The sequence below is a fragment of the Schistocerca nitens genome, chromosome 8, assembly GCF_023898315.1.
Source record: "Schistocerca nitens isolate TAMUIC-IGC-003100 chromosome 8, iqSchNite1.1, whole genome shotgun sequence".
In the NCBI taxonomy this organism is placed as follows: Eukaryota; Metazoa; Arthropoda; class Insecta; order Orthoptera; family Acrididae; genus Schistocerca; species Schistocerca nitens.
Genome location: NC_064621.1, coordinates 178,237,582 through 178,265,362, shown reverse-complemented (window position 1 = coordinate 178,265,362; position 27,781 = coordinate 178,237,582). Strand labels below are relative to the sequence as shown.

The window sequence follows — 27,781 nt, the reverse complement described above, 5'->3', positions numbered from 1 at the left end:
ATAACGGTGTGACCTGTGTTTACATGGAATGGACTCCCTCCTCTGGTCCTACTGAACCGATCATTGACTGGAAATGGTCATGTTCGGGTACCTGGAGGCCATTTGCTGCCATTCAGCAATAGAGTTTTTATGGATAACAATGCGCCATGTCACCTGGCCACAATTATTTACGTCCTGTTTCAAGAACATTCTGGACAATCCGAGAGACTGCTTTGGCCACACAGGTTGTCCAACATGAATCCCATCGAACATCTATGTGACATAATCGAGAGGTCAGTTCGTGCACAAAATTCTGCACCGGCAACACTTTCGCCATTATGGACAGGCTATATAGGCAGCATGGCTCACAAGGGAACCTCCCCATCGCACCCCCCTCAGATTTAGTTATAAGTTGCCACAGTGGATAGACCTTGAAAAACAGAACACAGATAAATCGAGAAAACAGGAAGAAGTTGTGTGTAACTATGAAAAATAAGCAAAATATACAAACTGATTAGTCCATGCACAATATAGGCAACATAAAGGACAGTGTCAGGTCAGGAGCGCCGTGGTCCCATGGTTAGCGTGAGCAGCTGCAGATCGAGAGGTTCTTAGTTCAAGTCTTCCTTCGAGCGAAAATTTTAATTTTTTCTTTTCAGACAATTATCAAAGTTCAGGCACTCGCACATAATCAACTTCGCTCTCCAAAATTCCAGGACATGTTCAGATTTGCTTGGACATATGCAGGATTTGACGGTCTACACACGGAAAAATTTGAAAACGTTAAAAACATATGTTTTGACGGAGCACAGGGAAAAGTGTGTGACTGTGTGACTTTCATATTCATTTGTTGCATTTTATGTCACAAACTCTTATGTTTTCATCACTTTTTTGGGAGTAATTATCACATCCACAAGAAAACCTAAATCGGGCAACATAGAAGAATCTTTTTACCCACTCGCCAAGTTTACAAGTTAGGTGGGTCGACAACATATTCCTGTCATGTGACGCACATGCCGTCACCAGTGTCGTATAGAATATATCAGACGTGTTTTCCTGTGGAGGAATCGGTTGACCGATGACGTTGCGATCAAATGATTTCGGTTCCCATTGGAGAGGCACGTCCTTTCGTCTACTAATCGCACGGTTTTGCGGTGCGGTCGCAAAACACAGACAGTAAACTTATTACAGTGAACAGAGACGTCAATGAACGAATGGACAGATCATAACTTTGCGAAAATAAAGAAAAAATTTTCGCTCGAGGGGAGACTTGAACCAAAGACCTCTCGTTCCGCAGCCGCTTACGCTAACCACGGGACCACGGCACTCCTCAGCTCAAACGATCCTTGATGTTGCTTATCTTCGCGTAGACTACTCAGTTTGTATATTTTGCTTATTTTTTTATAGTTCCATACAACTTCTTCCTGTTTTCTCGATTGATCTGTGTTCAGTTTTTCAAGGCCTATCCACTGTGCCAACTTATAACTAAATCTGAGGGGGGTGCGATGGGGAGGTTCCCTTGTCAGTATTTCTGCTAGGGACTTCTAACGACTTGTTGAGTACATGCCACGTCGTGTAGCTGTACTACGCTGACCAGGAGGAGGTTCGACACGATATTAGGAGGTATCCCACGACTTAAGTGAGCCGCGCGGGATTAGCCGAGCGGTTTAAGGCGCTGCACTCATGGACTGTACGGCTGGTAACGGCGGAGGTTCGAGTCCTCCCTCGGGCATGGGTGTGTGTGGTTGTCCTTTTGATAATTTAGGTTAAGTAGTGTGTAAACTTAGGGACTGATGACCTTAGCAGTTAAGTCCCATAAGATTTCACACACATTGGGACATTTGGACTTAAGTCACCTCAGTGTGTGATTAGATTAAAGAAAAGAATTAAAAGCGCAATGAAATACATAGTTATCCATGTTTCCCTTTAACTTGAAGCATTCTGATTAACAAGACATTCAGCCAAACGCATTATTTTGTAGGCGATACTTACTTTTCACCTTTAAGAAAGAATGGATTCCTCGCGAACAACGGATCGAGGTTCTCGTCGACGTGGAAGCTGTTGTCATGGAACGACGTGAAGTCCCTGACAAGCATCGTCCTCGCCAGATCGGCGTCCCTCACAAGCAGCAGCGGCTCCCGGAAGCGGTAGAAGCCACAGAACGGCTCGCCTTCCATCTGGCTGTAGCAAACAAAAGGCTTCTCACTTCATTTAACTAGTGTCCTACTTGCTGTACGGTCGTTTAGCTCTGTATCAAGACAGTAAATTCAGATGGGCACAAGAGCACTGAAGAAGAAAGGGAGGAAGTGAGCTAGGGAATCGCCGTGCTCTTTCAAGGGATTTACCTTAATCCTTCCACTACCATTGACTCAGATGTATCCCACGATAAGATATGAAAGAATCAGTGCTAATTTTTCGCATGTTAGTGCTATGTATCAGTCTTCCACTGGAAAATGGAAGCCCGCTAATGGTTTGCAGAATTATTATAATTACAGCTTGCACATATAGGTTGCTCCGTCACTGCTCGCTAGATTTCTCGCCGTAAAAGATGGCATTTATTGACTGTATTATCCGACTTACAGAGTAAATGATAGCGCTGGAAGTAAAGGTGCAGCTGTCAAAACAAGAAGAGCTCCTGGGTGCTCAAGTGGTGTGTACAAATCTATGGCGACTACTGAGGACCATCTGCCAACTGCAGGTGAAACAAGAAGGCGTGTAGGATGTGCTAAGAGGAAGAAGGAATCAGGACAAAGATTATGTAGCATATCCCATATTTTTTTGTAGAAAGCTGTTTCACACATTACTACAAATACAAGGATTGATGTGGCAACGGCCTTGCCGCAGTGGATACACCGGTTCCCATGAGACCATCGAAGTTAAGCGCTGCTGGGAAGTGGCTGGCGCTTGGATGGGTAACCATCCAGCCGCCATGCGCTGTTGCCATTTTTCGGGGTGCACTTAATCTCGTGATGCCAATTGAGGAGCTACTCTACAGAATAGTAGCGGCCTTCGGTCAAGAATACCATCATAACGACCAGAAGAGCGGTGTGCTGACCCCACGCCCCTCCAATCCGCATCCTCCTCTGAGGATGACCCGGCGGTCGGATGGTCCCGGTAGGCCACTCGTGGCCTGAAGATGGAGTGCTTTTTTTACAAGGATTGATGTGATTGTCACATGAGCCACTCGAACTGGCATGTAATGATTAAGCGCTTGTTATTTCGAATAATCTATCGAAATGTAAAATACTTGTACTCATCAATTTGACAGGGCACAACACAGTTTCGAAACCCTGTAATTATTTCCCACTGCGATATATAAGTTTGATATTTGGCTCAAAGGTGCCTACAACCTTCGTCTGTAATGGTACAAAAGAATGTGAGCCCTGCGATATCAAGCGCCGGCTCGGCGGCGCTTCAATCTGTGAGAAACACGCGGAAAATAGACCAGAGCTCAAAAGTTCACGTAAGGTGTGAGTCGGGTTAAGGACGTCACACTGGCACCAAATTTTACTACAATTCTGCCAAACGCCACCGTGAACGTAGCAAGCGATGGTAAGGTCGTCGCTACCCCTCTTACCCACATTTTACCCCTTCTTATGACGCGTCCGCGACGGAGGTTAGCACCACGACACTCCCCATTAGAATCAAGTGTTTTCTTACGTGTGGCAGAGGAAAATATTTCAGTCGTAGCACTACTCAGAACCGACACGAAAATGTGTCAGGAGCAGCATAAAGGACGTCAATGACAGGTTGATCTGAACACATTTTTCAGTTGAAAACGACAGTTCTTAGTGCAATGAGTACCAGGACAACATTCGTGATAATCCTTGACGCTGCTGACACTTCACGGTCTCTTCAGCCCTTCTGTAGAGACATCGTGAGGTATCAACCCCACTGAATGTAATCACACCCATTTGGAGTTGCAATGCGGCCGTAATTTTTACGTTTGTACACAGAATGGGAACCAAGCACAAGGGGCTGTTCAAAGCCATTCGATGAAATTTGAAGGTGGCATGATCCTAGAGGGGTGTGACATTGACACATGCATGAATTAATTGCCAAAGGGTCCTTCTAGGACCCTCCTAGTTCGTCAATACTGTTAGTGCGGCGGTTGTTGAACACTTTAAAAATGTACTTACACAGAAAAAACACGTGAGTCATTCTTTACGCCTGCTAGTAGACATGCCGAACTGGGGATGCCTAGTGGTTGCCTATCTACAGGCGCCAAGTCTCTCGCCGCAGAAGTAATGGGCAGGGCAGAATACCAAAGAGCAGTGAAGTGGTTTGACAAGGTATGCTCACTGGTAATACAATCTAGAAATGAAGCGAGGCAAAGATTACTGCAAAGTGGAAGATGATAGAGAGAAGAGAAAGAGTATGTAGTGAGAAAGGAGAAAGATAGAGCACTTGGACGAAACGAGGAATAATAATGAGATACGAAAGTTCTTTAAAAGATTTACAGAAATGAGAGGATTCCAGCCGAGAGCAAGGACAAAAATGGAAATCTAATTGAATATAAAAGCGAAGCTTTGGAGAAATGGCAGGAGTATTTTGCTGAATTACTTGAAAGAAAGGGGGGAGAGAACAGAGAGGAAACCTTGAATGAGGCTGAGGAGGGACGGAACTTGTAATTAGAAATAGAAGCGGAAGGAAATCGAACCACCAGACGTAGAGGAAGTGAAGAATGCAATAAAAAACTTAAAGAATAATAAAGCAGTGAGAGAAGACTACACAGAGGTCGAATCATTAAAGTTTGGGGGAAATAAGATGGAGATGGCTGTTAATGAATTAATAAAGGAAATATGGATAAAGGAAGAAATGCCTAAGGATTGAAAATGGGAATAATCTGCCTATCTCATAAGAAAGGCAATAAGGCAGAGTGCAGTAATTATCACGGGATTACTCGCTTAGATACAACCTATCAGGTGTCCAGTAACATCTTAGCCTCTCGGCTAGATCACCTGGGCGAAATGATACTGGGGGATTATCGGGCTGGTTTCAGAAGAAATAGATCCTCAATATACCAGACTTTTTTTTACTGAGACAAGAGCCAGAGAAATTTTATGAATATGACAAGCAACTGCATCAGTTGTACATAAACTTTAAAGAAGCATGCGACAGCCTTCAGAGGGATAAGATTCTCTAAAGTATGAAGGATTTTAGAATCCCACTAAAATTAGTGAGGCTGACCAAAACGGCCTTGAAAGCAACAGTTTGCAAGGCCAAAACAGAGCAAGAGTTGTCGGGAGAGGTCCATGGGTGGGGCGGCTGCGGAACGGAGATGCGATCTCTGCGCTACTCTTTAACTTAGCAGTAGAGAACATAATTCGGAAAATGTCAACAAACACAGGAGGTGACATACGCTAAAGACAAAGCATTAATTGCTAGGAATCTCAAACCCTTGAAGGATAATTACACTGCACTGGAAGGAGCAGCGCTGATGTCAGGACTGGGAGTTTAATACAGAGAAAACAAAATATGTGGTGATGGGAGATCCTGACCTCAATAAAAATAAATGGGAAATGGTACCAATGAGTGGAAAATTTAAATCCCTATGCTCGATAATAACATAAGATAACAGGACGGTAGCAGAAATTCAAGAAAGGATAACAAGTGGCAAGACCATAAATCTTAGCAGGAATACAAAAATCCAAATACATTTCACTGTATTAAGTCCTATGTTAATGTATGGTTCGGAAAGCTAGGTGGTGATCACAAAGGCGGAAGGCTGGTTGTTGAGATGGGAAAAGAAGATTTTGAGGAAGATATTTGGGACAGTAAGAGAAGAAGGAAACTGGAGAATAAGGACAAATGCAAAACTACAAGCACTTTTGGGCAGATAAATATGGTAGTGAAAATCAAGCAAGGAAGGGTACTGTGGGTTGGGCATGCTCAGAGAATTCCAGAAACGCTAAGTGTTAAGAAAGTGTTTATAGGAGAGCCTGAAGGGAGAAAGAGAAGAGGGAGATTCAGGAAAAAGGGGCTTGATGATATGGAGAAGGATCACAAAGCAATGGGAATCAGGAATTGGAGAAGGAAAGCTGTGGACAGAGAAGAATGGAGGAAAGTGACAAAGGAGGCCAATGTTCTACAAGGACTATAGCACCGGCCAATAAGTAAGTAAATAAGTACGATACTCTCCAATAATAGGATAGTGTGCGTGCGTGTGTGTGTGTGTGTGTGTGTGTGTGTGTGTGTGTGTATTTGTGTTTCTCAGGCTACTGCGAAGAGAAAACAAATGCAGCGATATGAGACAATATATTAATTAACTGTTCTTGTGCTCCGACAGTGAGCGTCCCAGACGAATCAAACGTAATGGAAGCAGGAATATAATGCAAGCAGCATAAGTTTCAGTTCTAGTTGGTTCTGTAGTACGATCATGGGGTGGTATCCTACTAATATTTCTAGTAGTGATAGTTGTTGAATATGTAGTTGTAGTTATAGTTGATTTAACTGAGCTAACACAACGAAACGACAGAAATAGTAATAGAATTAGTAAAACCAAATTTAACGTAATGAAAACCTAAGATTTTTTTCCTGTGTCAGTAAAGGGGGCCGAACTGAGAATGGGAAAAGTTGCCGTAGGAAAACCGCATGTAACTAGCGCACAGGTAGTCACTGAAACGTTAGACTGATAGTAGTAGGAATAAAAAATAAAAATAAAAATGAAATCGACTAAACATTAAATTTAAGACAAAGGCACACTCAAAATGATTGACATAATAATTACATTAATCTGAATTTCATCTGTAATGGTGCATTGTTATTACCAAGAAACTGGAGTATAATGAATGGATAAATAAATACTGTGCTGTTTATCTAAGGCTCAAAAAAGCACTTAAATCATTATTCCTCTTGCATTAAGAACATGAACTAAAATTATGGGTATGGGTGATTTCGCATCACATTCAACTTCAACGTCTTGTTGCAACTCGATCTTTCACCTCTGGGATTTTCCTCAGAAGTCTTCTGGTATCCCGATAACATAATGTATTGGCAACATACGCTCACTATCTCATTACCAGCTATCAGTGCCTAGCCATGACGATCGCACATCAATGAGAGTCAGTAATCTTACACAGGTGCTCTACTTTGAAAAAACCACGATCAAACTTTTAAGTTTACGACAACAATGGTTTTCGACACTGCTCGGCCTAAATAAATTGGAAATAGTCTTGATCGCATATCTTATTTAATATGGTGACCGGTTTAGATCTTTTTATCAGATCATCTTCATACCATGAATGTCTGGTGCAGGCGGTGGCGCATGGCAACCCTCTTGCTTCTGGCTGGTGGTGTACTGCAGTACAAATAACGCTCAAATAACGCTAATTCTTCCAGAGTTTGCACCATCGCGTCGGCTATCATTTTAAAATATTGTTCAAATAATTGCTTTATCCGTTCATTTGGCAGTCCTCAAAATTTAAACAACTATTAAATATTTCTGCCAGAATTTCTACAGCTACTACATCTCCCAAGCCTGCAGTTCCCCATTTTTCATTTGTTGGGTGTACTAGTATTTGTTGTTAAGGTATTGTTGAGTTAGCGGGATGTTTACATAATTGGATATGAATTCTGCACTGTTTTCCGTTAGCAAAGTTTCGTAATAAAAAAATGGTTCAGATGGCTCTGAGCATTATGGGACTTAACTGCTGAGGTCGTCAGTTCCCTAGAACTTAGAACTACTTAAACCTAACTAACCTAAGGACATCACACACATCCTTGCCCGAGGCAGGATTCGAACCTGTGACCGTAGCGGTCGCGCGGTTCCAGACTATAGCGCCTAGAACCGCTCGGCCACTTCGGCCGGCGTTTCGTAATAGGTTTTCTACTCCTCCATAGAAATAAGACTCTTCCCTGCGATGTCTTTATGTTGTGTTCGCATTTCTTTCATTATCTTCCATGTTTCTAGGGTGATATCTTGTCGTCTCTCTTTCCAGTACTTATTTTTAAACTCCGTTACTTTTTTCTGTATCCTTCTGCTTTTGTCATAATACTTTAATCTATCTTGAGTGTAGCTGTGTAGTTAACTGTTTCTCAAAAACAGTTTTCTTCTCCAGAAAGAATTTTCACTACGTAGCTATGTAGTGTGTGCGCTGATAAGAAACTTCCTGGTAGATTAAAACTGTGTTTCCCAACAAAGACTCGAGATCTTTCCTTTGACGGGCAAGTGCTCTACCAACTGAGCTACCCAAGCACAACTTAAAACTTGTCCTCACAGCTATACTTTCAACAGTAACTCATCTATCTCCCAACTCCACAGATACTCTCCTATGAAACTTGCAAGACTAGCGCTCCCGGAAGAAAAGATATTGCGAAGACATGGCTCAGGTGGACTGACTCTGGTGGACTGTTTCCGGACTGAATTTTCAGTTTCATATGAGCACACGCTGCACTGCGGAGTAAAAATTCTTTCTTGAAACAATTTCACAGGCTGTGGCTAAGTCATATCTCTGTAATATCGTTTCTTCCAGGAGTGCTGGTCTTGCAAGTTTCGCAGCAGAATTTCTGTGAAGTATGGAAGGTAGAAGATGAGGTACTGGCTGAAGTAAAGCTGTCTGGACGGATTGTGAGTCGTGTTTGGGTAGCTCAGATAGTAGAGCACTTGCCCACATAAGGCAAAGGTCCCTTCTTCGAGTGGCGGTCCGGTACACAGTTTTAATCTTCCAGGAAGTTTTAGCTTTCTTCTTATCTTTTACCTCTCTTCACTCCACCACTGTGTTACTTTCGCATATCTTTGTTAGACTAATTTTACTCAAGCGTTTCATTTGCAGCTTTGTGTATACATGTTTTAATATTATTGGACATTACATTTTGTGATCCTTCTCTCATTCTGTCCAGTTTCGTAGCTAGCATCATCTGGTACAAGAATGTAGCTGCGTAATTTCTCAAACTCTCATAATGTACTTGATATTATTTAATGGAGTTCCATTTTCGTCACCTGGTCTATTATGATGCGGGTCTGATTTTGTAGGGAAAATAAGTTTTCGCTATGGCTAAGAAAGGTCTGACCCACATTCTGGGCCACATATGATCATGATGTCGGAGATTTTCGGTTCAGTTTTCGGTATGACAATATAATCAGTGATCGATTTTAGGCTACGTGTGGATTGCGTCGATGTACATTTGTGAATATCTTAATTTGAAAACCATCCATTAGATTTTTTTGTTTCCATTGTTCACATAAATGAATTAGCCTTTCATCATTGTTATTCACAATAGATTCTCCGTAACGTCCTACCACTTGATCATTAAATTTGGAACCTATCTGCACTTAGGTTAACAATGAGAAACAACGCCTTCCGATTTCCAACCTTTTCCAGAGCTGTCGTCGAATCAAAAAAGACATTGGCTTTCTCAGTAGTTACCGTATCGTCCACTGTGGCATACGCAGTTATGAGTACCAAACAAAGATTTCTCACATCGATGTCCATTTTCAAGAGTTTGTGATTGATTTGGTCCCAAGATTTTATAGATTTTTGTACTTAACTTCGTGGGATACTCCTCCTGGGGCTTGTTTTTCTTTCGAAACATCTGTCTCTGTGACAGATTTTATGTCCATAGCCTACAGATCAAATTCTTTAAATACTTCTCCTTCTGTTGAAATCCCTTGAAAATTCCACGTTCCTAACGGTAAAGTGTGTTTCTATGACAATTTTCGTTTACTTGTTTGACAGTCCGTTTCTGAGACTTTGTTGAGAAATTTTTCATTTAATGGCTTTTTTATGGGCGATGGGCTGTAAACCTGTCGTCTCAAACCCCAACCTGAAGAAGCAGGTGTTCTCTGTCGCGGTGTGTGACGGTTCGACTATGTCGGCTGTACGTGCGCTATTTATTTTCCTACTGCAAAGTAGTAAGGCTAGGGCAATGTTTAAAAAATAGTGGCTGATCTATAGAATTAAAGCTGTTGTGACTAACAGTGGAAGTGCAACGATCTGTCAGTCATACTTCTTCAGACGGAAGGACTGTGTGCACAGTGTGGTGTACTGAGGTTACTGTGTTTGCTCGCGTGCAGAACGTGAATTTGTTTTATAGAAACGAGAGTGGTGTTAACTTTGTCCGGTATTATTACTCTGCGAACGTAACCAGAACTGAATGTGCTGTTGTACAGAGAGTTGCTAATTTTGCGTAGGTATCATTCGAGTTGGTTGGTACTAGTATTGCTAATAATGAATAACTGGTGAAGAGAGTTGTTAGTAGATCTACTACTTAGTTTAAGTGTAAATGTATAAAAGTTCAGTTCAATCTGAGGGCTGCTTTTCATATTTACTGTTCGCACGCTACTTTATTTTTTGATCACTGTATTTATTGGCCAAGAAGCCGAATATTGTTGTTTCTTCCAGTTTCATTGTCAGTGGGTCAGTGTTTATTTCAAATTACTGAAGAAACTACACTGGAGCGCCAGAGAAACTGGTATAGGCATGCGTATTCAAATACAGAGATATGTAAACAGGCAGAATACGGCGCTGCAGTCGGCAATGCCTATATAAGACAACAAGTGTCTGGTGCAGTTGTTATATCGGTTACTGCTGATACAATGGCAAATTATTGACATTTAAGTGAGTTTGAACGTGGTGTTATAGTCGGTGCACGAGCGACGGGACACAGCATCTCCGAGGTAGTATGGAGCGGGGATTTTCCCACATGACCATTTCACGAGTGTACCGTGAATATCAGGAATCCGGTAAAACATCAAATCTCCGACATCGCTGTGGCCGGAAAAAGATCCTGCGAGAACGGTACCAACGACGACTGAAGAGAATCGTTCAATGTAAGAGAAGTGCAACTCTTCCTCAAATCGCTGCAGATTTCAGTGCTGGCCCATCAACAAGTGTCAGCGTACAAACCATTCAACGAAGTCTCATTGATATGGGCTTTCAGAGCCGAAGGCCCACTCGTGTACCTTTGGTGATAGTACGACACAAAGCTTTACGCATCTGGGCCCGTCAGCACCAACATTGGGCTTCTGATGACTGAAAACATGTTGCCTCGTCGGACGAGTCCCGTTTTAAATTGTATCGAGTGGATAGACGTGTACAGGTATAGAGACAAGCTCATGAATCCACGGAACCTGCATGTCAGTAGAGGACTGTTCAAGCTGGTGCAGGCTCTGTAATGGTGTGGTGCGTGTGCAGTTGGGGAGATATAGTGATATAGGACCCCAATACGTCTAGACAGGTGACACGTATATAAGTATCCTGTCTGATCACCTGCATCCATTCATGTCCATTGTGCATTCCGACGAACTCGGGCGATTCCAGCACGACAATGCGACACCCCATACATCCAGAATTGATACAGCGGGATTCCTTGCAACGTGCTCTTCAGAAGAGATCTCCACCCCTCGTACTCTTACGGATTTATGGACAGCCCTGAAGGATTCATGGTGTCAGTTCCCTCCAGCATTACTTCAATGTCGAGTCCATGCCACGTCGTGTTGCGGCACTTCTGCGTGCTCGCGGGGGTCCTACACGATATTAGGCAGGTTTACTAGTTTCTTTGCCTATATTTCACTTATCGTGTTGTTCTAATGCCCATGCCTCAGGAACTAAGTTCAGTTTGTCAAACTGCTATTTTGTTAATTCTCGAAGAAGATAGTTTTCGTTTGATAAAAATTGTGTGTTAAAGTCATCTCGTTACCTCTACTCTTCCAACTGCCGCAATATCCATGCCTAATCACGAGCAATAATCTCAACTGTTGGCTTTGATACACAAGATAAACTAAAAGATATTGATTTGCGGACAATCCATTTCAACAGCGCACGTTAGGGACGCTCATTCGACATTTCCTGCAACGATTCGTGGAGAATGGTAATTTATCGACGTCAGGCACTAACGCGCTTGGAAATTAATATACCCGCCACTGGAGATGTGGCTATCACATGCACAGCACAGCACAGAACAGCACAGAACAGCTTCTTTCTATGGAATTTCTCCTATATGATTACATGAGGGCAATGGTGTATGACACCCGAGTAGGAACTAAAAAGCAAGAGATAGGGTTCTAACTTCCTGCCTGATCCTATGACAGAGAGCGTGTATCTCCGAACAACTGCGACAGTATCTTATGCGCCGTTTTCATGCAAGCACTGATACTGGCGTGGATCGGGGCTATAGTTGTGTAAGTTGTGTATGGAAAACAAAGTGTTATGTATCAGGTCTTTGTCTCCCAACAATTAACTTAGGATCCTTTGTCACCTGGACAATTTTGACCCAGAGGTCTAGGACACACCATAAACGTGAAATTTCAATTACAGGATATTAGTCCTTTCTTCAACTTACCAGTAGATGTCTCTGATGACCTCCGTGATGTGTTTATTGCCGAGCATTGCATGTTTCATGTTTCCAAATGGCACAGATGGTTCTGGGCAGGGAACCCCCAGTCTCTGCCAGTAGCCGTGGTTCCACGACAGGTACTTCCACAGCAGCCACATTGCAAGAACCACCAGGGCGCCTGTAGTGCACCAGTCGAGGGACATGGCGGTCGCAGTCTACCACAAAACTGCTGAAAAACAAACAAGAGAAGTACAATATTGAAATGGCAAATTACTCCCCATTGATGTTATCAGTCATTTTATTTTGATAATGTTCAAATGCTTTGACTAGATAGAGAATACATCATAGCATTTCAGTGAGCAGTTATGGAAAAGATTTTTAGGGAACCTTCCCGTCCTAAATCGGACTCAAGAAGCTTTTGTCGTACCCCTAATAGATACTGGCCAACGACCTTGCCGCAATGGTAACACCGGTTCCCGTCAGATCACCGAAGTTAAGCGCTGTCGGCCTTGGCTAGCACATGTATCGGTGACCGTCCGAGTTCACTGAGTGTTACTGGCAAGCGGGATGCACTCACTTCTTGTGGAGATAATTGAGGAGCTGCTTGACTGAGAGGTGGTGGCTCCTATCACGAAACCTGACAACCGCTATGAGAGCAGTGTGCTGACAACATGTCCCTCCATATCCGCATCCAATGTCGCTTATCGGCTGACATGACGACAGATAGGCACCGTCGGGCCTTCTGAGGCTTGTTCGGACGAAGTTGGAGTAATGAATCCTGGTTGTGTAATTCTTCTGATAAATCATTCTTGGAGGCAGCAGTGACAATTAATACACTCCTGGAAATGGAAAAAAGAACACATTGACACCGGTGTGTCAGACCCACCATACTTGCTCCGGACACTGCGAGAGGGCTGTACAAGCAATGATCACACGCACGGCACAGCGGACACACCAGGAACCGCGGTGTTGGCTGTCGAATGGCGCTAGCTGCGCAGCATTTGTGCACCGCCGCCGTCAGTGTCAGCCAGTTTGCCGTGGCATACGGAGCTCCATCGCAGTCTTTAACACTGGTAGCATGCCGCGACAGCGTGGACGTGAACTGTATGTGCAGTTGACGGACTTTGAGCGAGGGCGTATAGTGGGCATGCGGGAGGCCGGGTGGACGTACCGCCGAATTGCTCAACACGTGGGGCGTGAGGTCTCCACAGTACATCGATGTTGTCGCCAGTGGTCGGCGGAAGGTGCACGTGCCCGTCGACCTGGGACCGGACCGCAGCGACGCACGGATGCACGCCAAGACCGTAGGATCCTACGCAGTGCCGTAGGGGACTGCACCGCCACTTCCCAGCAAATTAGGGACACTGTTGCTCCTGGGGTATCGGCGAGGACCATTCGCAACCGTCTCCATGAAGCTGGGCTACGGTCCCGCACACCGTTAGGCCGTCTTCCGCTCACGCCCCAACATCGTGCAGCCCGCCTCCAGTGGTGTCGCGACAGGCGTGAATGGAGGGACGAATGGAGACGTGTCGTCTTCAGCGATGAGAGTCGCTTCTGCCTTGGTGCCAATGATGGTCGTATGCGTGTTTGGCGCCGTGCAGGTGAGCGCCACAATCAGGACTGCATACGACCGAGGCACACAGGGCCAACACCCGGCATCATGGTGTGGGGAGCGATCTCCTACACTGGCCGTACACCACTGGTGATCGTCGAGGGGACACTGAATAGTGCACGGGACATCCAAACCGTCATCGAACCCATCGTTCTTCCATTCCTAGACCTGCAAGGGAACTTGCTGTTCCAACAGGACAATGCACGTCCGCATGTATCCCGTGCCACCCAACGTGCTCTAGAAGGTGTAAGTCAACTACCCTGGCCAGCAAGATCTCCGGATCTGGCCCCCATTGAGCATGTTTGGGACTGGATGAATCGTCGTCTCACGCGGTCTGCACGTCCAGCACGAACGCTGGTCCAACTGAGGCGCCAGGTGGAAATGGCATGGCAAGCCGTTCCACAGGACTACATCCAGCATCTCTACGATCGTCTCCATGGGAGGCCTGCATTGCTGCGAAAGGTGGATATACACTGTACTAGTGCCGACATTGTGCATGCTCTGTTGCCTGTGTCTATGTGCCTGTGGTTCTGTCAGTGTGATCATGTGATGTATCTGACCCCAGGAATGTGTCAATAAAGTTTCCCCTTCCTGGGACAATGAATTCACGGTGTTCTTATTTCAATTTCCAGGAGTGTAGTATGAGCACAGAACAGTAGGAGATGGGAGTAGGATGTTACTCGATGAAATCACCATCTACCGCCGGTATAAATTGCAGAACTCAGTGCGGCCATTACTATTGATTACATAAGTATTATCCACTGCATATTTTAAAACTTAGTACACTGTTCGATTGGGGGAATCATGTCCAAATAATACACAGCTTGCATACGACCTGTACTTTGCTAATTTAACCAATGTCAATAAAGTTTTCAAATTGGGTGTAGAACCTGACGTCAATTCTATTCGTCAACATATTTATACGTACTCCGCAAGCTACTGCATGGTGTATGGTGGAGAGTACGTTGTACCACTGCCAGTCATTCCCTTTCCTGTTTCACTCGCAAATCGAGGGAGGGGGTAACGACTGTCTATGGGCCTCAGTACGAGCCTTAATTTGTCTTATCTTCTTGGTCCTTACACGAAATGTACGTTGGCGGCAGTAGAATATTTCTGCAGTCGGCCTCAAATATCGGCTCTCTTTCTCAACAGTGTTTCACGTAAAGAACGTCGTCTACCCTTAAAGGATTCCCATTTGAGTTCATGAATCACCTCCACAATACTCGAGAGTTGAACGGACCGACTTGTAACAAATCTAGCAGCGTGCCTCTGCCCTGGTGGGGATACCAAACAGTCGATAAATACTCAAGAATGGGTCCAACTAGTGTTCTATATAGGCTCTCGTTCATGATGAACTACACTTTCTATAAATTCTCCCAATAAATCGACATCGACCATTCGCCTTCCCTATTACTGTCCTTACGTGCCCGCTCCATTACATATCGCTTTGCAGCCTTAGGCCTACATAGTCGACCAATGTGACTGTCTCAAGCAGCACACTGCTGAGGCTGTATTCGAACATTATAGGAGTCTGTGTCCTACTCATTTGTATTAATTCTACTAAACTAAACTCCTCCCGAACAGATCATGAAGGCCCAAGGGTACCGACCGACCGCCGTGTCAGACCTTAGGCGTCACTGGATGAGGATATGGATAGGCCTGTGGTCAGCACACCAGTCTCCCGGCCGTATGTCAGTTTCCGAGACCGGAGCCGCTACTTCTCAATCAAGTAGCTCCTCAGTTTGCCTCACAAGGGCTGAGTGCACCCCGCTTGCCAACAGCGCTCGGCAGACCGGATGGTCACCCATCCAAGTGCTGGCCCAACCCGACAGCGCTTAACTTCGCTGATCTGACGGGAACCGGTGTTACCACTACTGTTGTATTAACTTCCGTTTCTATATATTTAGAGCTAGCTGTCATTCATCACACCAACTGCAAAATTCTGTTTAAAACTTCGTGTATCCTCCTGCAATCACTCAACGGCGACATCCTCCCTTGTACCACAACGACATTAGCAAACAGCTGCATACTGCTGCTCACTCAGTCCGTCATATAAATGTACTGAGGAGACGAGAAGTTTACGACCCTTCATCAACAAATTGCAGTAAGCTGAAATCAGCAACCAAAAGGAAACGCTTACGAACGGTACTCAAAAGTTTGTCCTGTCTCCTCGTGTCCATTCACCACTCATTACCAATGTCATTTGGGTAAATTGGGTGCTACAAGCCAAAGTGTCTGGGATGCTGGATATTAAAATGCCAAACCGAGAAGAATACCAAATTTTGTTTATTGTACAGATACATTGTAGTAGGATGAACATATAACTAAATTTGAAGCTGATTTGGGTGTATACAGAGTGAGAAATGTAGTACCTCTGGCAGCAATATGCTGCACGGCGAGTCTAAGTTCGTGCGTGTTCTTGTTGAAAGATAACACTGTCGGGAAAAAAACGCAACAGCAATAATAATTAATGGAGAGTAATGAAATTTCGAGAAATATTTGTCTACATAACATGTTTATGTGATTGACATTGCAACATCACAGGTTAAAGTAAGCGTGAGTCAAGTCATTGCAAATGTGGTGTCACCGCCAGACACCACACTTGCTAGGTGGTAGCCTTTAAATCGGCCGCGGTCCATTAGTATACGTCGGACCCGCGTGTCGCCACTATCAGTGATTGCAGACCGAGCGCCGCCACACGGCAGGTCTAGAGAGACTTCCTAGCACTCGCCCCAGTTGTACATCCGACTTTGCTAGCGATGGTTCACTGACAAATTACGCTCTCATTTGCCGAGACGATAGTTAGCATAGCCTTCAGCTACGTCATTTGCTACGACCTAGCAAGGCGCCATAATCAATTGCTATTTATCTTGTGATGCATGTACCGTCAGACCGATGTTCACCAATTATGGATTAAAGTTAAGTATTCCAACAGCAACGTACTTTATTTGCTAGACTCAAATCCTTTAACTGCTCCAGACCTCACGCCAGCCTGCGTGAGCTTAAACGCGTGCCTTTCGGCTTCACCTCCTAGTGGCTTGGCTGTCTTGCCAAGTCACAACAGCAAATATAATGATAACCCTTGTAACGGACACACTGTTGAATGCTAACATGAAAACGTGCATTCACTGTCTTTTACAGCTGCCGGATGACAGTTTGTGAGAAGGTGTTCCATGCCTATGGTGCTGGAGTTGTCGTCCGATGATGTTTCACATGCGATCGATTGGTGACATATCTAGTGATTGAGCACGCCAAGGCAACATGTCGACATCCTATAGAGGATGTTGGATTCCAACAGCGGTAAGTATGCGAGTGTTACCCTGTTGGAAAACACTCCCTGTAATGCTGTTCATTAACGACACCAAAACAGGTCGAATCACCAGGTTGACGTACACTTTTGCAGTCAAGGTGCGTGGGATAAACACGAGAGTGCTCCTGCCGACGTACGAAATCGCATCCCAGACCATCACGCCAGGTGTACGTTCAGTGTGTCCAGGACGTAGACAGGTTGCTTGCAGACCCTCACCTGGTCACCTTCTAACCAACACACGGCCATCGCTGTCACCGAGGCAGAACTAGCTTTCATCAGAAAACACAACAGATTTCCACCCTGACCCCCAATGAGCTCTCACTTGACACCACTGAAGTAGCAAATGGCTGATTTGGGGTTCGAAGCTGTCCTTGAAGCACCCGATTTGTAACGATTCGTTGTGTCACCGTGGTGCCAACTGCCGCTCAGATTTTTGTTGCAGATGCAGTACGATACGCCGCAGCCATACGCCGAACACGACAGTCTTCCCTCTCGGTAGTGCCACGTGACCGTCGAGAACCCGGTCTTGCAACCGTACTTTCTCGTGACCACCGCTGCCAGCAGTCATGTACAGTGGCTACAAACTTAGCACGCCTTTCTGCAGTATCGCAGAAGGATACCTACTACACGAGCTCGTTCAAACTCAGTGAGATATTAATAATGGCGTCTTCGTTGTCTTAAAGGCATTCTTGGCTAACATCAGCTCAGCGCGTCCAGTCTGAAAGGTAACTAACGCTCACGATCGTTATAGCATGGATTTAAAGCAAACCTGATTTGGATCCTCAAGCGCAGTAACCGCCACTCTCATACGATTGGAGTGAAATCAGAATAGACATCATCTTTCAGGTGTAGAAACACACCGACCAACTTTCGTTTATGTCGTAAACACCTTCTTGGTGTTGTGATCTTATTTCCGTCAGCAATTATCACAATGATAGAATGCAACCACTTTCCTTAACATGTCAGCATTGTAACTCCTTCTGCTGTCCAAATTAACAGCTATGGAAACCAAAGATGATCGTATCGTGCAACCAGAGGCACCCCAAACCACCACGCCATGTGCTGTTCCCATATAACGAACAAGAATGTCATCAGAGAACATTCGTTCCCCTCGGAGGTTCTCACATGGATACGTCCATCGTGATGCTGAACGCAGAACCGGCATATGGCGCCACTCCTGTGTCCATTGATAACACTTTTGTAAAATGGGTGTCGAATATTCGTAATATGCTCAAATATCTCACAAGACTTACACTCTGAGTAGAAGATTCCAGTGTGGCATTTTGATGTCGTGACCCGGCGTCACCCACATGGAGACAACGTTCTGGTTTGCTATTGGCTAAGTAAGGCTCCGCTGTATATCGTCATCATCATCATCATGATAATCATCGTCATTCTGCTCGTAGACAGGTTTTCACTTGATAAATCTCCACTCTCTCCTGTCTCCTACCACCCTCCCATACTCTTCAGGTTCGCGTAATTTACGCTTCCTTTGATGTCGTCTATCATCTGGTATCTCTTCTCTCCTCTCAATCTCCTCCCACACTTCGTTACTCACTCTTTCCCTCCAGCTTATCTTCTCCATTCTCTTCCATATCTACATCTCAAATGCTTCTAGTTCTTTTTTTCATCCTTTCGTCTCAGTGTCCACGTTTCTGCCCACACAGTGCGACACTCCAGGCAAAACACTTGCCAAGTCTTATGCTCAGCCCTTTATCTGGTTTTCCACATAATAATCACCTCTTTCTATTGAATACCTCCTTCGCTGTAGCAATGCAAGTATTCACCTTCTGATGGTGTCTCATATCTTCAGTGATCGTACTTCCGTGATATTTAAACGTTCTTACAAGGCTAATAATAGCTGGTCCTATCTTAATATTTGCCAGTCTCCTTCCTTTGCTGATTACCATACTGCGTTTTTGCTGCATTAATTCTCATCCCATATTTCACATTAGCTTCATTCAGATACTTTAGCATTTTGCTTATAGTTGGTTCACTTCCTGCCACTAATACCGCGTCAACAGCAAATATTTCCATCTACGCCTATCATAACAATCTATTCCAAGTATAACAATAAACGGGAGAGGCAACAATTTTCCCTAATGTCCCTTTTAGTGCGGCGTCCTTCCGATATTTCATTTCTGATCCCTATTCCTACTTTCTGTTGTAAACATAGGTTCTGTACCAGTCGTCTCTCCTTCAAATTTAGTCCTTTCCTCTTCGAAATAGCCATCAGCTTGTTCCATTGTACTCTGTCAAAAGCTTTTCCCAAATCAACAAAAACAGTAGAAATTTCTCTACCTTTCTCAGTATTCCTTTCGCCTATGATTTTTAACAGTCCAATAGCATCTCCTGTTCCCTAAATCCGATGTTTTCTCTCTAGTCCATTTATACCATGCGCCATAGAGCCTTCTGTTCAACACTCTCAGCAATACTTTAGCTATATATAATAGCACAGAACTTCCTTTGTTGTGATTGGTTAAGACGCTTGAGCAGTGTCGGCTGCTAGAGTCGTACCACTGGTGGCTCTCCTCAGTTGTTGTAAAATAGTATTAATTGTTTATTAAAAATAATATCAGGGCAACGGACAAAGTAGACGGTTGCAATAGTGATGGAAACACTCAATTATTGTAGAAAATGACATTACTAAACGCATCGTAATCGCACGCGAATGTGACGACCGAAAGCGCTGCCGCGCGGAATAAGTTTTGACAAAAGCATCGCTAAGGACGACCTTATTACTTTAAGATGTGGTTAGGCATTATTAGATTAACGTACCAAGAAGTGATAGGTATGACATTAAACAAAGAGTTCAGATGGAATTTCGTCTGAAGACAGTGCTGTTGCAAGACTTACAGACCGTGGTAAACCATGGCATTTATTGCTTTCCTCCTCACTTTTGTATAGTTTTAACGCAACAGCGCCACAACAGCTCACCGAGGCCACGACCTGGTGCTGTCATCTGTTGCCTGACGGGCATCTTTAGAAGATACCAGGTAGGAGTCCTCTAGAGAACGTTTGTGTGGTGTAACGGATTTGCACACCTCCATTCAAGAACTCTCACGTACAGGCTACGGTTTGGCTATTACAACCAGACACCAGGGCACACACCTGTTAACATGAGGAGAGTGCCGTACAGTGTTGTCGTTGGCCTCGCTATTGTTGGCACATCTGTTCACAATCAGCCGCCGCATAAAGGTAAACCGTATCACTGGTCGCCGTATTGAGAGTCCAAAGTGCCCAAGCGCCGTCGTACTGTCGCACTCTCCTTTTGGATACTTGTCTCCATAGCTTTAAACGTTATTAACTAAGTTAACTTGTAGTAATGGATTGAACTTTAAGTTAATTTTGAAAAATGTTAAAGGACTCTTTTAACTTCCGCTTTCTTTTAATCTGATAATCGGTAGCTAGATCTTACTACAAGGTGTACAACTTTGCTTCCACCTTTTCCCCAACATTTGAGGCTTTAATGAAACAAATTGGTTACACATGTATCACTCAAAGTATTTTCCATCGCTGCTCACTACTTTCTCCCATGTTTTGGGCAGTGTACGAATCAGGCGTCGAAAAAATTGTTCATCTTTTGAAGCAATCTACGAATCGATCCAACTCGTGACTTCTTCATGAGATCGGAAGTGTTGGTCAGCCAGTCCATACGCCATTGATTTAAACCGGTGGTAGTCAGAGGGAGCAACGTCTGGAGAATACGGCGGGTGTTGTAGGACTTTCCATTTCAACGTTTCCAAGTATGTTTTGACGTCTTTTGCAACGTGGGGTCGAGCGTTGTCGTGCTGCAAAATCACTTTATCGTGCCACTCGCTGTATTGCGGCCGTTTGTCTTTTAATGCTGTGCTCAAACGTATTAATTTCGTTCGATACCGAGCACCTGTGATTGTTTCACTTGGTTTTAACACCTCATAGTACATGTCGCCGAGCTGGTCCCACCAAATGCAGAGCATGATCTTGGAGCCGTGAATATTCGGTTTGGCCGTCGACGTGGAAGCATGGTCGGGATGTCCCCATGATTTTTTACGTTTAGGGTTATCGTAATGAACCCATTTTTCGTCCCCGGTCACAATACGATGCAAAAATCCCTTGCGTGTTTGCCTCTCAAGCAACTGTTCACAAACACGCAAACGCCGTTCAACGTCTCTTGGTTTCAGCTCACACGGGACCCAAATTCCTTCTTTCTGAATCATGCCCATAGCCTTGAGACTTTTGAAATGGTTTGCTGTGTCACTCTCACTAATCGTGACAGTTCTTCTGGAGTTTGAGGCGAGTCTTCACTCAGCAACGTCTCCAATTCTGCATCTTCGAAAACATTCTCTCTTCCACCACTATGCCGGTCTACGACGTTAAAATCACCGTTCTTGAAGCCCTGAAACCACTCACTTTAGCTTCTTTCACTAATAGCGTCCTTACCATACGTACCTAAGAGCATTTTATGAGACTCAGCCGCTGTTTTCTTCATATTGAAACATAACCGTAACAGCTACCGCAAATGACGAGAATTAGGCTCGTAAACTGACATTTTCAATCAAGAACAGCTTTGCGATGCAGACACAAATCGACTGATTTTTGAATGACCGAGGTCCAAGCTAACTGCCTGACGTCTGCGATCTGTTTCTTTCGACCGCTACTTACCGTTGTCACCACCTATCGGCAAACGGTGGAAGCAAAATTTTACGCTTTGTACTTAAGACAAAAATGACACCGCTCCGTCCGCGGAAACCATGTTCTGACTAGTTCGGGTCGCGTGGGTGTCTGACTACGCGCCGCGGGGGATTAGCCGAGCGGTCTTAGGCGCTGCAGTCATGGACTATGCGGCTGGTTCCGGCGGAGGTTCAAGTCCTCCCTCGGGCACGGGTGTGTGTGTTTGTCCTTAGGATAGTTTAGGCTAAGTAGTGTGTAAGCTTAGGGACTCATGACCTTAGTAGTTAAGTCCCATAAGATTTCACACACATTTGAACATTTTTTTCTGGCTACGCGGGGATGCGCGTGACTGATGTAAAGAATTGAGTGTGAGCGAGAATAACTATAGAGCCGGGCTGTGTGGCCGAGCGGTTCTAGGCCTTTCAGCCTGTAACTACGCTGCTGCTACGGTCGCAGGTTCTATCTAATCCTGCCTTGGGCATAAATAGATGAAGGCACCGGTAGCAACCTGCTTATACCTCGGACCCCGATGAACGCGCCGGGCTAAATGCACATCTCGACGCTCTAAGTTGGGGGGCACGCCTCATCATCCGCCCTGATGCCACCCACTCCGACCAAGGGCCCTCCCCACGGGCGCCACCCAGCCTCAGCAAGGGCAATATGGCAGGATGGCCATTGCCGGGAGTCCCAATGCCTCAGTGAGATAGGCATCTACTCGTTGGCATACGTGGGGAGTTAACGGCGCAAGCATCAGCAGAGCGATCCCTGTGTTGTCAGGGGGCTATACAACCAATAGGGTCCATGGTGGCCCCACCACAACGGACTGGATACCGTGCTGGATCTTGGGTGCAAAAATGTCCAAGGTCTTCGACTCAGCAAAAAGCAACACTGCACAGTGCATAGTGGTAATCGCACCCAAGAGATGGAAAACGAGCGAGACAGCATTGCGACGACGAGAAAGCCGGCTAAAGGTCTCAACGCACGACGGATACACTGCACCATTTAAGGCGCCCTTCCCCAGTTGGCTCGCTCTTCGGAAGAATTTAGAGAGATGGAGGTCAAACCCAAGAGGGGACCATCACATAAGGCCGAAACTATTGAGAATCCTTCCGACAGGCAGGAATACCGCAGGGATATTCTTACACGCAGGGGGGGGGGGGGGAGGGGGGAGACCAGTAGTTGTTTCTGATGTACCACTGCAGGTTTACTGTAGCCCTTGGACCTCCAGATTGACGATGAGACACAGAAATTGCATCAGGACTCAATACAACAAGCACCATGCCGACTACTGCCCAGGCGGGTAACACTGCAAAAGATCTGTGCTTGGAACCTTTCCTGGGAGTCCAGTAGTGGTTTCCGATGCACTACTGTAGGTTTACTGTAAACCTTGGACCTTCACATTGACGATGAATCTCAGAAACTACATCAGGATTGAATACAATAGGCACCATGCCAATTTCTGTAAAGAGGAGTAACACTTAAAACGGACTGCGCTTGGAAACTTTCGTGGGAGTCCAGAAGTAGTTTCCGATACACTACTGCTTGTTTACTGTTACCCTTATACTTTCACATCGAAAATGAAACACAGAAATTACATTGGGACTGAGTACAACAAACATCATACCGCCTTCTGTACAGGCGAGTAAAGCCTCAAACGGATCATTTATTGGGAGTGAAGTAGTTGTTTCTGATTCACCGCAGCAGGTTTACTGTAACCCTTGGACCTTCGCATGACGATGAAACACATAAAGTGCATCTGGATTGACATGCTGACTTCTGTCCAGCGGAGTAAGGTTTGAAACGCTCTGTGCTTGGGTACGTTTTTGGGAGTGAAGTAGTAGTTTAGGATGTACCACTGCAGATATACTGTAACCCTTCGACCTTCACATTGACGATGATACACAGAAATTGCATCGGCGTTGAATGCAGACGAGTAGCTCTTCAAACGGTCTGTGCTTGGAGTCCTTCCTGGGAGTCCAGTAGTTGTTTCTGATACACCACTGCAGTTTTGCTGTAACCCTTGGACCTTCACATTCAAGATGAGACACAAAAATTGCATCGGGACTCAAAACAACAGGCACCATGCCGACTTCTGTCCAGGCGAGTGACGCTGCAAATGATCTGTGCTTGGAACCCTTACTGGGAGTCCAGTGGTGGTTTCCGATGCACAACCATAGGTTTACTGTAAACCTTGAACCTTTACATTGACGGTGAATCCCAGAAACTGCATCAGGATTGAAAACAATAGGCACCATGAGATTTTCTGTAAAGGGGAGTAACGCGTGAAACGGACTGTGCTTGGAAACTATCGTGGGAGTCCAGCTGTAGTTTCCGATGCACCACTGCATGTTTACTGTAAACCTTGGACCTTCACATCGCCAATGAAACACAGAAATTGCATTGAGATTGAATACAACAGGCACCATGGTGCCTTATGTACAGGCGAATATGCCTCAAATGATCTGAAGTTGGAATACTTATTGGGTGTGAAGTAGTGGTTTTTGATGCATCACAGCAGGTTTACTGTAACCCTTGGAGCTTCACTTTGACGATGAAACACATAAATTGCATCGGATTTGAATATAAGAGGCACCATGATGACTTCTGTCCAGGGGAGTAACGCCTTAAACGGTCTGATCTTGGAACCATTCGTGGGAGCCCAGTTGTAGTTTCCGATGGACCACTGCAGGTTTACTGTAACCCTTGGACCTTCTCATTGTCCATGAAACAGAGAAACTGCCTCTCCATGGAATACAACAGCCTCCATGCCGACTCCTGTCTAGGCGAGTAACGCTGCAAACGGTCTGAGCTTCGACCTCTTCCTGGGAGTCCGGTAGTTGTTTCCGATGCACCACTGCAGGTTTACTGTATCCCTTAGACCTTCACATTGACGATGAATAACAGAAACTGCATCGGGATTCAATATAACTGGTTCCAGACACCCTACTGGCCAGGGGTGTAACGCTGCGAATGGTCTGTGCTTGGAAACTTTCCTGAGAGTCCAGTAATATTCTCCAATGAACCACTGCAGGTTTACTGTAACACATGGACCTCCACATTTTGCATCGGATTGTATCGGTATTGAATACAACTTGCACCATGCCGACTTCTGTCCACGCGAGTAACGCTTCAAACGGTCTGTGTTTGGAACCTGTATTGGGAGTCAAACAGTTGTTTCCGATGGACCACTGCAGATTTACAATAACCCTTGGACATTCACATTGATAATGAAACACAGAAACTGCATCGGGATTGAATACATCAGACACCATGACGACTTCTGTCCAGTGGATTAACGCTGCAAACTGTCTGTGCTTGGAAGCTTTCCACGGAGTCCAGTAGTAGTTGCCGATGCACAACTGAACGTTAACTGTATCCATTGGATCTTAACATTGACGATGAAACACAGAATTGCATCGGGATTCAATACATCATGCACCAAGCGACTTTTGTCCAGGGAAGTTATGGAGCAAGCGGTATGTGCTTGGAACCTTTTCTGGGAGAGCAATATTTGTTTCCGATGCACCACTGCATGTTTAGTGTAACACTCGGACCTTCACATGACGATGAAACACAGAAAGTGCATCGCGATTGAATACTAAAGGAGACATGCTGACTTCTGTCCAGGGGAGTAAGGTTTCAAACGCCCTGTGCTTGGAAACGTTTTTGGGAGTGAAGTAGCAGTTTAGGATGCACCACTGCAGGTTTACTGTAACCCTTCGACCTTCACATTGACGATGATACACAGAAATTGCATCGGGGTTGAATGCAGACGAGTAGCTCTTCAAACGGTCTGTGCTTGGAGTCCTTCCTGGGAGTGCAGTAGTTGTTTCTGATGCACCACTGCAGTTTAGCTGTAACCCTTGGACCTTCACATTCAAGATGAGACACAAAAATTGCATCGGGACTCAATGCAACAGGCACCATGCCGAATTCTGTCCAGGCGGGTAACGCTGCAAGCGATGTGTGCTTGGAACCTTTCCTCGGAGTCCAGTAGTGGTTTCCGATGGACAACTGTAGGTTTACTGTAAACCTTAGTTTCCGATGTACCACTGCACGGGTACTGTAATCTTTGAACTTTAGCATCGACGATGAAGCACAGAAATTGCATCGGGATTGAATACAACAGGCACCATGCCGACTTCTGTCCAGGAGAGTAAAGCTTCAAACGGTCTGTGCTTGGAACCTTTATTGGGAGTCCTACAGTTGTCTCCGATGGACCACTGCAGATTTACAATAACATTTGGACCTTCACTGGACAGATGTCGGCATGGTGTCTGATGTATTCAATCCCGATGCAGTTTCTGTGTTTCATCATCAATGTGACGGTCCTAGGGTTACAGTAAATATGCAGCGGTGCATCGGAAACTACTACTCGTCTCCCAGGAAAGGTTCCAAATACAGACCGTTAGAGCGTTACTTGCTTTGACATTAGTCGGCACTCTTTATGCAGTTCCGAAATATTTTCTGTGTTTCTTCTTCGATGTGAAGGTCCAAGGGTTACAGTAAACATGTAATGGTGCATCGCAAACTACTACTGGACTCCCACAAGAGTTTCCAAGCACAGTCCGTTTTAAGCATTACTCCCCTAAACATAAGATGGCTAGGTGCCTATTGTATTCAATCCTGATGCAGTTTCTGTGTTTCATCGCCAATGTGAAGGTCCAAGGTTTACAGTAAACATACAGTAGCGCATCGGAAACCACTACTGGACTCCCAGGATAGACTCCAAACACAGATCGTTTGCAACGTTACTCGCCTGGGCAGAAGTCGGCATGTTGCCTGTCGTATTGAGTCTCGATGGAATTTCTGTGTTTCATCGTCAGTCTGAAGGTCCAAGGGTTACAGAAAACTTACAGTTGTGCATCAGAAATAACTACTGGACTGCCAGGGAAGAGCCCAAGCACAGACCGTTTGAAGGGTTACTCGCCTGGACAGAAGTCGGTATGGTTCCTTTTGCATTCAACGCCGATGCAATTTCTGTGTAGGTCCAAGGGTTACACACTATTACTGGACTCCCAAAAAAGTATCCAAGCACAGACCGTTTGAAGCCCTACTCCCCTGGACAGAGGTCAGCATGTCTCCTGTAGTATTCATTCCCGCTGCAATTTCTGTGTTTCATCGTCAATGTGGAGGTCCGAGTGTTACACTAATATTGCATTGGTGCATCGGAACAAATATTGCTCTCCCAGAAACGGTCCCAAGCACATACCGAATGCCCCGTAACTGCCCTGGAAAAAAGTCCGCATGGTCATGTTGTAATTAAACCCCGATGCAATTACTGTGTTTCATCGTCAATGTTAAGGTCCAAGGGTTACAGTAAACGTTCAGTTGTGTATCGGAAACTGCTACTGGGCTCCCAGGAAAGGTTCCAAGCACAGAGAGTTTGCAGAGTTAATCCACTGGACAGACGTCGGAATGGTGTCTGATGTATTCAATCCCGATGCACTTTCTGTGTTTCATCATCAATGAGAAGGTCCAAGGGTTATAGTAAACCTGCAGTGGTCCATCGGAAACCACTGAAGGACTCCCAATAAAGTTTCCAAGCACAGACCATTCGAAGCGTTTCTCCCCTGGACAGAAAGGGGAATGGTACCAGTTCTATTGAATACCGATGCAGTTTGTGTTATTCATCGTCAATGTGAAGGTCTAAGGGATACAGTAAACATGTTGTGGTCCATCGGAAAGAACTGAAGGATTCCCAATAAAGGTTCCAAGCTCAGACCGTTTGCAGCGTTACTTGCCTGAACAGTAGTCGGCATGGTGCCTGTTGTATTCCATGGAGAAGCAGTTTTTGTGATTCATGGCAAATGAGAAAGTTTAAGGGTTACAGTAAACCTGCAGTGGTCTATCGGAAACTCTCAACTGGACTCCCAGGAATGGTTCCAAGAACAGACCGTTTGAGGCGCTTCTCGCCTGTACAGAAGTCATCATGGTGCCTTTTGTATTTA

General features: G+C 45.1%; 1 protein-coding gene across 1 annotated transcript in view; it reads right to left on the bottom strand.

The window, feature by feature from the left end:
• LOC126199354 (probable cytochrome P450 6a20) overlaps positions 1–27,781 on the bottom strand; it is a 152,357-nt gene that overhangs the window by 89,242 nt on the left and 35,334 nt on the right. Inside the window, exons 2-3 of the mRNA XM_049936215.1 lie at positions 12,262–12,481; positions 1,972–2,160 (exon numbers count right to left, since the gene is read on the bottom strand). Of these exons, the coding sequence (XP_049792172.1) occupies positions 1,972–2,160; positions 12,262–12,458 (386 nt within the window). The 5' untranslated portion in view covers positions 12,459–12,481. The remainder of the gene's footprint in view (positions 1–1,971; positions 2,161–12,261; positions 12,482–27,781) is intronic.